Source organism: Jaculus jaculus, chromosome 15 (genome assembly GCF_020740685.1).
Source record: "Jaculus jaculus isolate mJacJac1 chromosome 15, mJacJac1.mat.Y.cur, whole genome shotgun sequence".
NCBI classification, from domain to species: Eukaryota; Metazoa; Chordata; class Mammalia; order Rodentia; family Dipodidae; genus Jaculus; species Jaculus jaculus.
The window spans coordinates 24,072,037-24,088,321 of record NC_059116.1 but is presented as its reverse complement, the minus strand read 5'-3'; the positions used below and the strand labels follow the sequence as shown (position 1 = coordinate 24,088,321).

The window sequence follows — 16,285 nt, the reverse complement described above, 5'->3', positions numbered from 1 at the left end:
TAGGCTTCACAGGCAGGCACTTAACTGCTAAGCCATCTCTCCAACCTGAACACAGCTTTTTACAAGCAGAAACAATATATATCTATCTAAAAAGGAAGCTGGTACTGAATTAGTATAGTATGATAAAAATTCTTTCCAGGTGTGGTGGTGCACACTTTTAATCCAAGCACTCAAGAGGCAGAGATAGGAGGATCGCCATGAGTTCAAGGCTACTCTGAGACTACATAGTAAATTCCAGGTCAATCTGGGTAGAGCAAGACCCTGCCTCAAACAAACAACAACAAAAATCTCCCCATCCATCCTTACGTTGGTAACTTACTTTACAGATATCATTAAGGTGAGGTAAAATGTGTGTGCATGTGTGTGTGTGTATTATCAATCAAACCAACACTTCCTACTTTATTTTCCCACTATGTGAAAAATGTACACTCTGACCTGTAAGAGGAGAGAAACGTATCTGAAATGTGAAGACCATTTGGGATTAAAATCAAAGCAGACATCGAGGAGATGAAAATCTGCTTAAAGTAGCACTGCTTTAATATAAGGAGTAGGAAGAAACCACACAGTGAACCAAGTCTAAAATGATCTCTTCATTTTTAATTTCTTAAAAGGCATGAACACAGCACACTCAAGCAATGGTTTGCTGCTTTTTGTCAGAGTTATGTCCAAAAAAACAAAAAAAGATTTACATGAATGCTTTAAAAATTAGTTCATTGAAATTCCTATAAAGCCAGAAATTACCAGTCATTTAAATCTTTGTTTCAGATTAGTAGACATTCCAGGCATAAAATGAGTCTACCCAAGATCACACCTCTTTGAAATGCAGCTAAAAGCAAAATAGAACAGAAACAAAAATAAGTATTTGTCTAGAAAGAATGTTTTTGGCATTAAAAATAATGTTAAAAGCTTTCAAATGTAAACCATGTTTAGATTACTTTCTACTACCTTACAGAAAGTCTGGGTCTATAGTGGTTGCAGTCTGACTTCAGTACCGGAGGGATGGAGGGATGGTTATCTTGTCAGTGAAGTTCAGTCCCAGCACAGCCAGAGAACCTCTCCAGTACAGTGCTGGCGTTTTATAATGCCCAACCAGCCCCAAGGACTATCAGAAACGAGGCCAGATGGCTCCAGTGAGCTGGTTAATTTGGTACCCAAGGTGCTCTCTCTCCAAACAAATCAATAATCAATATGTATACAGTTTTAGTGAAATGTAAACTGAAGCCTGTCTCATTGACTTCATTATAATATGCCAAACCTATATTAAACATTCTGTTTTTCCATATAATTTACATTTTTATCTTAACTGTAGGTAAGTTATATTCTACCCATTTAACTTATATGGAGAAACACTGAAAGTTAAATTTTGAAAGTTAAACTGAATTAAGAAGTTCTTTCAGAAACTTATGTCCTGCCTGGGCATGAGCATTGGAACAACAAAATTCCATTCTTTCTCATGATGTGTCAATAAAGTCTACCTTGCTTATGTCTTCCTCCATTATCCATTCTGAAGCCAGATTCCCATTTGCACATCCACTGCGAAGCAACTTCCCTTCAGGATCACGGCTGCACTCTGAAGCACACACGAGACGGGCGAAGGGCAGGGCAGAGGGCTGCAGGAGGGTGGCCAGACTCCAGGGAGGGGAGAGGAGCAGAGCGCGGTCACCCCACCCAGCATGCAAACACGCCTGCCCTTGGCTCCGTGTTTGGAAATGTTACCTAAGCTTGAGACAGTCTCACCAAGACACTTTAAACCATGAGTTAACTAAAATTCAGTCTCCTTCAGCTAGCTACCTATGCCTGTAAAAGAATTGTGATATCCTGTTCATAAGATGAGAGGTAGTGACATTTTATTCTCTCGATGCCGAGCTACAAATTCCACACATCCGGCACGTGGGTTACAGGGGACGCACAGAAGCACCGTGGCTCACTCCTCCGGCGCGCATTTCCAGTCGCCCGCGCTTCACTCGCTGCTGCTCCTGGCGCTGACAGCGGCGCTGCGTTGACAGGGACGGCAGTGGCGCTGGTGCTACTCAGCAGACAGCACGGGCGGACCACCGTCATCCCTCAGAAACGAGGCCGCCTTCCTCCCGTTCTTCTGAACGTGATCTTCATTCATTTTCTCCAGAGCCTCGATCTACAAAATCAACACGTGGACTCCGTTTGTCACCTGTCTGCTTTGTATAAACCATGCTTTGGACGGAGGCGGCGTTTTCACTCTAAGCACTAGGTCACTCCTAATGATTCCAGCCTTGCATTCAAAGTTGTGTGTGCGTGGAAGACGTGTGTGTGCATGTACATGGGTATGATTTTCGCCTGGTTATACAACCAGGGTGAATACTGGGTATCTCTATGAAGCGAACAGCCAGAATCTAGTAGACCGAGTCAGGCATGATGGTGCACACCTTTAATCCCAGCACTTGAGAGGCAGAAGTAGGATGAACACTATGACTCTGAGGCAAGCCTGGGCTACAGAATGAGTTCCTACCTTGAAAAAACCTTAAAAAAACAAAACAAAACATAAAAGGCAAACAAAAACTTTCCAGGGACAGGAAATATGAAGTAAGGCCTCCACTGAGCAGTGCACCAACCAGAGTCCTGAACTGTGCTGGATGCTGAATTTACTGTCTGTCTGTCACTTCTCTGGCCTTAGGCTCCAGGAGAAAGTGGCCCAACTCAACTTATAGTGGGGAGTCCTAGAACAAACTGGGCATTCTCTGCTATGGTAAAGTGTTGGAAGTAATGAGTTGCTTTTCCATTTATTAGTTTTTATCCAATTTTAACATTTCATGAGACTGCCTCTGGTATTTTAAAAAAATATCTTTTTAAAATTTATTTGCAAGCAGAGAGAGAGAGAGAAGAGAGACAGAGAGAATGGGCACACCAGGGCCTCCAGCCTCTGCAAATGAATTCCAGATGCATGAAACAGTTTGTGCATCTGGCTTTACATGAGTACTGGGGAACCCAACTCAGGTTGTTAGGCTTTGCAGGCAAGTGCCTTAACCACTGAGCCATCTCTCCAGCCCCCTGTCTCTGGGGGGTGGTATTTTAATGAATTTTTGAGTATGACTACTTCTAATTTCCTATGCTGTGGTAAGAGCAGGTTCTAGGTGCCATTGCTTTTTACATCACCCGGAGAGTTCACCAGCCAGCTTCCCCATTCCTTCGGAGACAAAAGACTGAGCCGAAATAGGTGGTTGCCCATCTTAACCAAACTGTGAACTTGAAGAAGTGTGCTACTGCTGCTGCTGTGTGTATGCCTACATGTGCGGATTTACAAGTGTGTGTGCACATATGTGTTTGGTTGTACAAGTGTGTGGGGGTTTAATATGTTTTAAGTTCGAAAAACCAAAGTCACCTCAAGGAAAGGAAGCCCTAGTTTTGTTTTGGGGAAAGCGAGCATACAATTAGCTGAAGGTTTCCTCAAGGCAGCTCCCAACCACCAGAAGCCAGGTGAGAGAGCTCGCATCACTCACCTCGGCTAAGAAGTCGGCTTCGTTATCTGCGGAGATGTTCAAGCCAGAAACGGCATTGAAGAGCTCCCGTTCACCAAGGGCTTCCCTGACTCCTCCTTTCTGGAAAAACTAGTAAGGACATATGTGTAAGTCAGCACAAGACACCAGCAAGGCTCTCCTACAAATGAGTCTAGATGCACACACCACCACTGAAATCCTTCCATCACTCTTCAGCCACTGAGTCCCCCACTCAAGCTCAACTATGCCCAGATTCTACTCAGTCCTCGAATACGGATCTGTTCTGTTTTCTGTTTATTTTGTTACACTGTACCACGTTCTGCTATAAAAATGAGTGTTGCATCTAAAACCCAGCACTGCTTTGACGTGTAGATGCAATATTCATTAATCCCATAAACTAAAACATTCTAGCAAACTTAGTGGTCATCTCTTTCTTCCCTCCCTTCCTTATTACCTCCCTCCCTCCCTTATTTATACATACACACACACGTCTGTCTGTCTTTCTCTCTCTCTCTCTCTCTATATATATATATATATATATATATACACACACACATATATACACACACACACATATATATATATGTATATGTGTATATGTGTGTGTATGTATGTATGTGTGTGTGTGTGTATGTATATGTGTGTATGTATGTATGTATGTGTATATATATATATAATCCCAGCACTTGGGAGGCAGAAGTAGGAGGATCACTGAGAGTTTGCGGCCACCCTGAGACTACATAGTGAATTCCAGGTCAGCCTGAGCTAGAACGAGGCCTTACCTTAGGAAAAAATATATATATATATTTGAGAGAGAGAAGAGGCAGATAGAGAAAAAGTGAATAGGTACACTAGAGCCTCCAACCACTGCAAACGAACTCCAGACTCATGTGCCATCTTGTGCATTTGGCTTACATGGGCACTGGGGAATTGAACCTGGGTCCTCAGGCTTTGTAGGCAAGCAACTTCTAACCCATCTCTCCAGCTCCCCTATTTTATTTATTTGAGAGAAAGAAGCAGACAGTTTTTTTTTGCTAGCAGTTATTTCCCTTTGAATGTCAACTAAATGTGACCTTACTCTGTACTGTTTTGCCTCAATTTTTTCACTCTCCTTTAAAGTGATAGTGATCAGTATGTCCCTCAGGGGACTTTCTGTCCTCCTCTTAATGGTAATAATCATGGCAGTGAGCATGCAGGATTACTATGTTCCAGCTTCTGCTTAAGCCAGACGCATGCATTTAACATCCCCCTGACTGCTTAAATATCAAGAGCTGAATCCAAAAGCTTCTCCCATAGAAGTTTTGTTCAAATGTGAGCCACAGAATCAAATCTTTACTGAAAATCAAATATGACAAGTTGATCTTTATATCTTTATCCTGCAAGCAGACAGTACCCCTTCCTTCAGTTTCTAGAAATACAGTGCTGTTATTTTAGGAAAAAAATAGTTGAACTTGCTACATCCTACAAAAAACAAAGAACAAAAGACATAATGGTTTATATGCCTACCTGTGACACGTTCCTACAGTCTCGGAATAAGAACTCCAGGCCGTGAGGATGGGTTGGTTCTACTGACTGACTGACATCAATCAACCAGACCTGTTTAATATAAAGCATGCGGACGTATGTCTACTCAGTAACTCACAACAGGACACTGAAGATGAGCTATCTGAATGTGCTGCTCACCTTCCCAGCATGCCACAGCATGTTATATTCACTGAGGTCAGCATGGACAAGGGTACATTCATTGTACAGCTTCTGCATCAACTGTGAGAAGAAAGAACAATTCTCGTTTTACTATTTCCCAGAAAAACAAAGAAATTAACAGCCTTATTTCCTCATTTGGGTGGTTACTGCCACCCCGGTGACTGAACTGAGGCTTATGCATGCCAGGCAGGCCTTCTACCACTAAGGTGCCACCCAAACACAAAAAAACTTATTTCCTCTTAATTTATAAAATCTAGGGCTGCTTGCTGCTGCTCTCATAGTTTAGACAGGGCAAGCAATGGCGGGACCATGAAAGGACGTAGCATGTGATGCTGCTTCCTTGCTCTTATGACAGCGAGACTTGATGCCCATATGGTCAGACAGCAGCTGTGTTGGTGACTGCGAACCAGTGAACCAAGGTAAGCCACTTCCTCTATAAAAGGGTGAACATCACACCAAGACCTCACAACTTCATGGCAAAACTATTTTCTGCCAGATACAGTGGGAAAGTTTCTGAGATAGCGCTTGGCTAGGTAAGGCCAGGCTGGCCTTGAACTCAGGATTCTTCTACCTTAGTGTCCCAAGTACTAGTATTTCCAGTGTGTGCTATTATCAAATCTTAAATTAAACAGCACATGTGTTGATTATTGGTGGTAGCTCCTAATTTTATGGGACAAACCAAGTAATGCATGTGCATGACATGCTTAAGGGAACTGAATAGCAAAGGGTCATCGCCATTTCATCGCTCTCCTCGTCACCCCACCTCCCAAGAGCCAGAGAAGACTTGATTTTCAGGTTGGGAAGATGGTGCAGCAGTTAAAGGCACTTGTTTGCAAAGCCTGCCTGGTATGTGCATCTGGGCTATGTTTGCAGTGGCAGGATGCCCTGGCATACCCCTACTTTCTCTCTCTCTCAAATAATTTTTTTTTTCTTTTCTTTCTTTCTTTCTTTCTTTCTTTTTTTTTTTTTTTTTTTGGAGGTAGAGTCTCGCTCTATTCCAGGCTGACCTGGAATTCACTACATATTTTCAGGGTGGCTTTGAACTCATGGCAATCCTCCTACCTCAGCCTCCCAAATGTTGGGATTAAAGGCTGTGGCACCATGCCCGGCTCAATAAAATTTTTATGGTAAGACTTAATTTCCCTTCCACTGGATCTCTATTGAAGGGACTGGAAGGTAGTTCATATCTCTGATTACATTTTAACATACTAATTGGGTAACTCTTTTGCCTGTGTGCAGCATGTGTGGTATGGTACGTGTGATGTCCCTGCGCATGCCTGCGGGGGTCAGAGAGGAGCGCTGGGTGTTCTCCCCTACCGCTCATCCATGTGCCTCCTTGAGATGGCGCTTCTCACTGAGCCCAGAACTGCCACCTGCAGTCAGACTGGCTGCCAGGGAGCCCCAGTGATCCTCAGCTCTCGGCTCCCCATAGGACGGAGGTTACGGCATGCGTAGCCACGCCCAGGTGTTTGCATGGGAAACAGGGAATCGAAAGCAGGGCACAGCAGGTCCTCTTAGGCCCTCATGCTTGCCTGGCTCGTCATTGCTAAGCTACTCTAACATTTCTTTTGTTTATTTGTTATTTTCCCTTCTATCCCAGGCAGACCTGGAACTCACATTGTCGCTCTAGGCGGGCCTTGAAATCATGGGAGTCCTCTTATCTCATCCTCTTGAGTGCTGGGATTAAGAATGTGTGTCACCATGCCCAGCTAACATTTTTATATTCCTATCAACTGCTACATGACATAGTGGTGCCATGCAGACACCATGCACCTAAGTTTCTCCAGTGTACAATTAAAATCAATGTAGAGTAATAATGATGGTATAGGAGCATTTTCTTAAACTAGTGACCTCAAATTTAACTCAGTTTTCTGCCCCAAAGCATGAATAACTCCTTGCATTCCTGAGGGGCTGGCCAGTTCTATCACCTACTCTCTCTATTCTTTTCATACCCTGCCACCTTCTACTTTCATCATCACTTTCTAACAACATTCAATCTTCCCTCTGGTTTCCCAAAAATTACCACAGGCAATTACCTCCCTGTTAAAGCCATAGCATTCAAGAAGGAATATGAACAAATGAGGAATCCCATCTACTGGCTGTGGTAACCCCTAAATGAAGCTTTGTTAAAAGGAAGTTTTAGGGCTGGATAGATAGCTTAGCAGTTAGGGCACTTGTCTGCAAAGCCTAAAGACCTAGGTTTGACTCCCCAGATCCCACATAAGCCAGATGTACAAGGTGACGCATGTGCAAGGTCGGGCATGTGCACAGGGTGGCACATGCAACTGGAGGGTTTTTTTTGTTTTGTTTTGTTTTGGTTTTTTGAGGTGGGGTCTCACTCTAGCCCAGGCTGACCTGGAATTCACTATGGAGTCTCAGGGTGGCCTCGAACTCACGGCGATCCTCCTACCTCTGCCTCCCAAGTGCTGGGATTAAAGGCGTGCGCCACCACACCCGGCGCATCTGGAGTTTTATTGCAGTGCCTGGAGGCCCTGATGTGCCAATTCTCTCTCTCTCTCTGTCTCTCTCATTAAAAAAAAAAAAAAAGAAAGAAAAGTAGTTTCATGTTCTCTCACTTATGTTAAGAACAAAGCTGTCTCTTGCTTCAGGAATCTCTAAAACTATTCAAGATGACCATAAATTAAACTAAAAGAAAATGTTTGTTCTTTCTGAGACAGAGTCTATGGAACTCAGGTTGATCTTGAACTTGAAATCCTCCAGTTTCATAAATTCTGGAATTAGACAGCTAATGACAGCTTATTTTAATTATTATTCATTTATTTTTGGTTTGTTATATAGTTATTTAGTTTGTTATATAGGGTCTTGTTATATAGTGCTGACTGGCCTAGATCTTGCTATTCAGATAAAACTGGCCTTGAACTTGGGGTGATCTTCCTGCCTCTGTCTTCCTGAATGCTGGGATTACAGGTATACAACTCCATGCCTGTCTTACAGACAACTCTTTGATGTCCACATCCCTCTACAAACCAGCTTATCCTTTTTATAACACCATGGTGTAGTAATACAAGGATGTTTCCAACTAAGATGGGATCTGGTCCTATGTTGCCTGGGTTGACCTTGAACACCTGGGCTCAAGTGACTCTTTTGCCCTAGCAGTCTATATTTGGCTTAAATTAGTGTCTGAATGTTGTCAAAGGCACAACTTACATGAAGAGTCTGATAGTAGGCGTCTTTCATTTCTTCACTACTAAGCTTTACTTCTTTTAATTTAGGGGCTGGAACTTGATCATGGCCAATAAAAGACATAACTAAAATGTGCTTCTTGAGCAGTACAACTGTTGGACAAGGAATTCCAGCTCTCTGCATTCTATATAGGAAGAAATAATTAAGAGTACCAAGATTACAAGGAGAAAATATGTGAATTAGTCAACAAATAGAATCTAAGTAGAGCCTGCAATGACTGGCAGTGTGTTCTCCTCTGGGGATACGGGACTACAAAACAATGAGACTCGGATTAAGGAGCCTATGATAGTGTGTGTCATGCATGCTTTGGCACGGGGGTGGGTAGGTGCTCTGCAAGCAGGCTTCTCAGGAGGGACACAGGAAGATAGCCCGACTAGGACAGGGTGAGGCAGTCAAGAGCACAGTCCATCTAGGGAATGCCGACCAGCCAGCCCAGCTGATGTGTGCGGGGCAGCATGGGTGGCAGCCGCAAAGGCAGACAGGGCCTGAGTTGAACAGTCTTTCAGGTCACCCTGGAGATTATGGAAATGTTAAGAAAGCCTAAGGTGAAATCTTAAATAGAATGGAAAAGAGGGCCGCAAGACTGCTTAGGAAATTTATTCTACTTGGAAGTTCTAAGATAAATATGGATAAGTACTTTGGAAAGCAAGTGTCTTCAGAAAAGAACAAACTAAAAGCAAGTTTTCAACATATAGTGGGAAGACTTCTTAATGGGGAAAATCATTAGTCAAGTTTTTAGTTTATAAAACAAATTTCTTGATGGAAAATAAACTGCTTAGAGTTGAGACACAACTCTAGTAAATTAAAACAAAATGTAACTTCTTATTTAAGACCCTACTCCCAGTGTAGTAATAAATCAGATGTAATAAACACTTTCTGAAATAAAAAGGGGGCTTCTTGCTTACACTAAGCCTAATTGGAAGCTGGACATTTTTCAGACAGCCTTTACATAAATGATAAAATGTCTGAGCAGACAATGCTTTAGTTTCCCTTGCATGTCACTGAAGAAAGAAAAGACTGGCTTTCTCACATCAAAAGTATGAATTCAGGTTATGGATATGGAAAATTTTTCTTACACAAGGCCTCATTAGACACTAGAATGTTAAGGCCTTTCGTTATTCCTATACATTCATTGAAATGAAAGCGTGGATGCCTTGCCTGGCTAGCAGTCCAGATACAAAAGGCAATTCTCGAGATGACTTGTCGCACAGTGGTTTTCGTTACCTTGTAAGATTGTGCATTTCTTTTTCTGCCCACATGCGGATGATCTTACGCGGGTTTAGTTTACTGAAGCGATCTTTAAACCTGAAGTCATCTTTAATGTATTTGTCACGATTCTTAAATTCATTAAGGGTTGTTTTAAATACCTTGATGGCACATTCTGTAGGTATAGATTTACTATCTTCCTTTTCATCCTCCATGCTGAATGGAAGAAGGAAAATTAAGTCAGTATAAGTTACCAGTTCACAGTAAAACAGCTTAAAAATAATGATTCTCTAACACTACAGTATGTCTGCTTTCACTGACTACTTTCTCTGAAAGTTTTAAGCCTAGATTTTTAAGCCTTCAAAATTTTGATCTTAATAAAACCTTAGGTTTGAGTGCCACTGACTGACAGATATATTTTATTTTTGGGGGGGAGGCTTTTTGAGGTAGGGTTTTACTCTAGCCCAGGATGATCTGGAATTCACTCTATAGTCTCAAGGTGGCCTTGAACTCACAGCAATCCTCCTACCTTTGCCTCCCAAGTGCTGGGATTAAAGGCGGGCGCCACCACACCAGCCTTGATTCTTTATTTACAGGCTCACTGTGTTCTCCAGGCTGGTCTGGAATTTCTGGATTCAAGTGGACCTCCTGCCTCGGTCTCCCAAAAAGGTGGGACTACAGGCATATATCACTATAGCCAGCTGTTCTTTTTGTTTTAACAAAACATTCTTTCAGATAAATTTTCAGCCAGTTTCGAACAATCCATAATATAAAGTTCCTCACGGGGCTGGAGAGATGGCTTAGTGGTTAAGGCAATGCCTGTGAAGCCTAAGGACCCAGGTTCAATTCTCCAGATCCCACGTAAGCCAGTGGCACATGCATCTGCAGTTCGTTTTCAGTAGCTAGAGCCCTGGTATGCCCATTCTCCCTCTCTCCTCCTCTCTCTGTCTCTAATAAGTAAATAAAAATGAAAATAAAAGCTTTAAAGTTCCTCACTTCATGACTATGGAATCAAGCTTGAGAAACAATGAAAAGATACACATTTTAAAAAGGAGTTTAGGGCTGGAGAGATCATTTAGCAGTTAAGGCAATTGCCTACAAAGCTTAAGGACTCGGGTTCAATTCCCCAGTGCCTACATAAAGCCAGTTGCACATGGTGACACATGCCTCTGGAGTATGTTTGCAGTGGCTAGAGGCTCTGGTGCACCCATTCTCTCTCAAATAAGTAACTAAATAAATTTCTAAAGTGAGTTTATGTGGGATGATTTGGGGCAAAACTCAACAGAAGCAACACAGATTAAGAAAGCCTTTAAAAACAAAAAAAACAAAAAAAAACCTCTTGCCCAGCATAGTGGCACACACTCTTAATCCCAGCACTCAGGAGGCAGAGGTAGGAGGATTACCCTGAGTTTGAGGCCAGCCTGAGACTACATAGTGAATTCCAGGTCAGCCTGGACTAGAGTGAGACTGTACCTCGGAAAACAAAATAACTGTCACCCTTCGTAGACATAAGGATGATATCTCTGCCCTGAGAGCTTGCACAGAGAACAGGAGAGACAGAGGAGCGTGTGAGCTGGGGCTCTGCGCTGGGAGGGAAGGGCAGGTAAGGCTGCACAAGTGGCGCCTGAAGCAGAGCCAGGACAGTGCACGTGGAACAGTATTAACAAGACTTAGGACGTGTCAGTGAAACAGGAGACACTGTACTTAAGACCTGGCCAGAGGGAAGAAATAAAAGAAGGTAGAGATGGGGCTGGAGAGATGGCCTAGGGGTTAAGACACTTGCCTGGAAAGCCAAAGGACCCTGGTTCGATTCCACAGGACCCACATAAACCAGATGCAAAAGATGGTGCATGCGTCTAGAGTTCCTCTGCAATGCATGAAGGCCTTAGCATGTCCATTCTTGCTCTCTCTCTCTTTCAAATAAATAATTTTAAAAAATTTTTTTAAAAAAGAAGATAGAGATGATGGGACAGGAGGGTGGCAGATCTGTGGACTTGGACATGCCTCCAAGGGAGCCAGCAGGGAACCGTGAGGACTGCACTTCACGGGCGCTGGGATGGGAGGGAAGGAAGAAGCTGAGGTGTCTGTAGCCCACCCAGGATGCTAGTGCAAGTCTCGCAGTGGTGAGTTATTCAGAGCTTGAGGCATGGTGTTAACTAGGGGGAAAAAAGGCAAATGAAATGAAAGCAGTATTTACCTTTGAGTATCTGAAGGGATGTTAATGCTTCTATTTATTTATTTAGGAGAGAAAGAGAAAGTACGGGTGCACAAGGGCTGCCTGCCACTGCAAATGAACTCCAGACGCATGTTCCGTTTTGTGTATCTGGCTTTACACGGGTCTGGGAATCAAACCTGGGCCATCAAGGATTACAACCAAATGCCTTAACAACTTAGCAATCTTTCCTACCCAAAGAAGTGTTTTTCTGGAGGAGAAAGGTACCCAAGGTGGTCCTCAAACTGCCCATGCAGCCTCTTTATACCTCTCAAGGTATGTACCACCATGCCCAGCTCCCTCACCCTTAATACAGAATCTTCTTGCCCAGGCCTATTTCAAACACCTGCAATCAAATGATCTTCATTTCTCAGCCCCAAATGACTGGAACTACAGATGTGTGTCAACATGTCCAGCTTCCTTTGCCTAGCTTTTAAGGTCCTAATCCTTATGGATTTCTATTATGCTTATATAATTTCATTCCCTATACTTTTTTCTTCTTCTTTTACTTTAATAGAGCCAGAGAGATGGGTGGGGAAGAGAGAATGAGTGAGAATGGGAGTGCCAGGGCCCCTAGCCACTGCAAACGAACTCTAGATGCATGCACCGCACCACCATGTGCATCTGGCTTACATGGGACCTGGAGACTCAAACCTGGGTCCTTAGGCTTCACAGGCAAGCACCTTAACTGTTAAGCCATCACTCCAGCCTCCCCTTTTCTTTGAGGTAGGGTCTTGCTCTAGCCCAGGCTGACCTGGAATTCACTATGTAATCTCAGGCTAGCCTTAAATACACAGGGATCCTTCTACATTCGGTCTCCTGAGTGCTGGAATAAACATGTGTACCACCACGTTGGGCCACACCCTATAATTCTAACCCTTTTATTTAGATAAAAGTGCACTTTGTCTCTTGGCATAAATTTAAAATTATATTATAAAAATCATTACAGATAGAGCTGAACCACCAGGACTGGGTTATATTATATGGCTGAGGTGGCATTAAGACTCAGTGTGAGAAGACTATTCAGAAGGGTTTTTGTCTGTCTGTCTGTCTGAGGCAGGTCTTGCTCTAGCCTCAGTCTGACTTGGAATTAGTCTCAGGCTGGCTTTGAACTCACAGTGATCCTCCCACCTCAGCCTCCCAAGTGCTGGGGTTAAAGGTGTGCGTCACCATGCCCAGCTTGTTCTGCTGGCTTTGGCATGAGCAGCATGAGAAGGTCACAAGGCAAGCATCTCCAGGGGACAGCAGTTGACAGCAGGCCTTGCTGACAGCAAGGAGAGAATGGGACCTCAGTCCCGGTGCTGCAAAGAATTGAATGGTACCAAGGAAAGAGGACCTTGATTTCCAAAAAGGAATGTAGCCAGACCCATGGGGCCTCACACGTTAAAGCATATGCTCTACCACCAAACTACCCCCAGCACATTCCTTCCTATTCTCTCCTCTTCACTTGTTTTGGTTTTTCGAGGTAGGGTCTCACTCTAGCTCAGGCTGACCTGGAATTCACTATGTAGTCTCAGGGTGGCCTCAAACTCAGTGATCCTCCTACCTCTGCCTCCCAAGTGCTAAGATTAAAGGCGTGCGTCACCATACCATTCTCTTCACTTTTAGTGTATGGTCACATGGTGTGTCTCATTTAGAAAGGTAAACCAGGTAAATGTTAAGAAAACTAAAGGCAAGGACCTGTCAATAGTCATTTAATTCCTCTAAAAACAAAATAAATATCTTCTATCTTGTGTAGGCTTTCTACAGCAACACCAAAAACTGGTCTACTCTCCATGTAGTGTCATTTGATTTTGTGTAGACATCGATCCTGGGGAGAAAGGGCTAAATTCTTGTTACATGATAGTCCTGTATTTGCTCATTACCTCCCTCCATATGCATGAAAGACAACAGACTCCTTTCCTGTACTAATGCAGCCAGTGATTGTCTCCAGCATTCCAGAGTTGACCATCTTATACATAAGTAAGCGTGTCTTAGGATCAACGGCTTTTTCCTGCAAAAGACAGAGTACTATAAGTGAAAGTGACTTTTAATCATAAAGTATGTTTGAGCCACTTCTAACAGTTAACATTGAAAATATTTTCTGAGCTGGGTGGGGTGGCACACGCCTTTAATCCCAGCATTCGAGAGGCAGAGGTAGGAAGATTGCCATGAGTTCAAGGCCACCCTGAGACTCCATAGTAAATTCCAGGTCACCCTGGGCTAGAGTGAGACCCTACTTTGAAAAAAAAAAAAAAAAAAATTTTTTCTGGTTTAACCATTGGCCCAGAAAACAGCTACTATAGCTCCATTTTTAATTTTTATTTTTTGAGACAGGGTCTCACACTGTAGCCTAGACTGGCCTTAAACTCATGGTAATCCTGCCTCAGCCCTACAAGTGCAGGAATCATAGGCATGAGCCACCACATCTGGTTCACTTTTAGATGCTTTTTAAAAATATTTAATTTTTATTTATTGATTTATTTGAGGGGGTGGAGAGGGAAAGAATGGGCATGCCAGGGCCTCTAGCCACTACAAACAAACTCCAGATGCATGTGCCGCTTTATGCATCTGGCTTTACATGGGTCCTGGGGAATCGAACCTGGGTCCTTTGGCGTTGCAGGCAAGTGCCTTAACCACTAAAGTCATCTCTCCAGCCCCGATTTTTGCTTCCTGATTAGATGAATCTATACTGCTTCTGCACCTTCCCAAAGCCCTCACAAAGCTTAACCGCGCCTAGGTTTGGAGCATTATCCAAAACCTGTTTTATCTCATACCATCAAGGGCCACCAAAATGATGTTGCTGGGCCAGCTGGGTTCCCTGAGACTCCTGAAAAGCGGTGTCAGGCCTTGAGGACTCAGCATTACCTCCTCCACTGAAGGCTACCGTGGCGGCAGGCCCAGTGTGTGACTAGCAGAGCCCACAGTTACAGCAGCTGCGGTGGCTGCCATCTGACCCATCACTCCTGGCTCTTAGAGGGCGGCAGCAGGTGAGCCCACTGAAGACAGGGCGGCTGCTGTGCTGGGCACTGCTCTCATAGGAGGGGCCTAGGTAGCCAGAGGGGCCTTGCAGGAAGAATGACTTTAGTCTTTATGGCATATCTTAAGTACCTAGTGGCACTGAAGCTAGAAATGCAAAACTGCATACTGTGAGTTTTGAATAACTGATTAATAACTATTATGTTAAACCTAGAATGCCAAAGAGCAAAGCCACCTTGGGTAGCTTTGACTTCGAAAGCCAATCTCATGCACAAAATGTCAAATAGGAAGTTTTGTGTTGTTCTTTTCCCCAAGCATGAAATTTCTAACACGAATTTTTCCACTAGAGGGGAAAACCATCCAAAAGCACTTACAGCAGTGGAATGCTCCTTCTTCTCATGCAGGCGGGCACTCCGTCGCTCTTCTGAGTAGGCATGTTGTTTTAAAGCATTGAAAACATGGTTCGAGAGTTTCAAATCCATTCCAATTCCATCTCCTACCTGAAACCCAGGTGCAAACTGACAACGAAAAGAAGAGTATTTACATATTTTGAGTGAGGACAAAGGAAAAACAGCAGCAATGAGAAGTTAAGTCTTTACATGGACAGATTCCCTACTTGACTGGTGATCATGCCACATAACAGCACCCATGAATATCACAGAGAAAAACAACTCACCAATACAGAAAGATAGCAACACGGTCACAAATGACAGCCCAAGGGAAGGGCACAGAAATACTGCATCATATCTAAAACAAAAGTATTCTAGAATATGGTTTTGTACCTTTAAAAATATTTTTTTTTACTGTGAGAGAGAGAGAATGGGTACACCAGGGCATCCTTCCACTGCAAACAAACTCCAGAGCATGCGCCATCTGTGCATCTGGCTTATGTGGATCCTGGGGAATCAATCCTGGGTCCTTAGGCTTTGCAGACAAGTGCCTTAATCACTAAGCTCTCCCTCCAGCCCTGTACCTTTTATTTGGGGGGGGGGGAGTTGTTGTTGTTGTTTGTTTGTTTGAAGTAGGATGGGACTCATTTTAGCCCAGGCTGACCCAGAACTCACTGGCCTCAAACTCATGGCAATCCTCTGACCTCTGCCTCCCAAGTGCTGGGATTAAAGTCATGTGCCACCTTATTTTTTAAATTAGTTGGGGCTAGAGAAATGGCTCAAACTTGCCTACAAGGCCAAAGGACCCAGGTTCAATGCCCCAGTACCCATGCATGTAAAACCCAGAAGGACAAGGTGACACATGCATCTGGAGTTTGTTTACAGTGAATGGGGCCTGGTGTGTCCATTCTCTCAAATAAATTTATTTGTGTGTGTGTGTGTACACCAGGGTCTCTTGCTACTGCAAATGAACACCAGAGGCTTGAACCACTTTTGTGTCTGGCTTACATGGCTAGCTTGGGAACTGAATGAGTCAGCAGATATTGCAAGCAAGCACCTTCAACCACTAAGCAATCTTCCTAGCTCCTGTACCATTTTTGTTTATTTATTTATTTTTTATTTGTCAAGGTATGGTCTTGCTC

General features: G+C 43.5%; 1 protein-coding gene across 1 annotated transcript in view; it reads right to left on the bottom strand.

Annotated features, from left to right (window-relative positions):
* Window positions 1-577: 577 nt before the first annotated feature.
* Window positions 578-16,285, bottom strand: part of Riok3 (RIO kinase 3) — a 28,515-nt gene continuing 12,807 nt past the window's right edge. The window contains exons 6-13 of the mRNA XM_004654831.2: window positions 15,129-15,272; window positions 13,662-13,789; window positions 9,603-9,800; window positions 8,343-8,502; window positions 5,154-5,234; window positions 4,977-5,066; window positions 3,474-3,581; window positions 578-2,134 (exon numbers count right to left, since the gene is read on the bottom strand). Coding sequence (XP_004654888.1) covers window positions 2,027-2,134; window positions 3,474-3,581; window positions 4,977-5,066; window positions 5,154-5,234; window positions 8,343-8,502; window positions 9,603-9,800; window positions 13,662-13,789; window positions 15,129-15,272 — 1,017 coding nt within the window. The 3' untranslated portion in view covers window positions 578-2,026. The remainder of the gene's footprint in view (window positions 2,135-3,473; window positions 3,582-4,976; window positions 5,067-5,153; window positions 5,235-8,342; window positions 8,503-9,602; window positions 9,801-13,661; window positions 13,790-15,128; window positions 15,273-16,285) is intronic.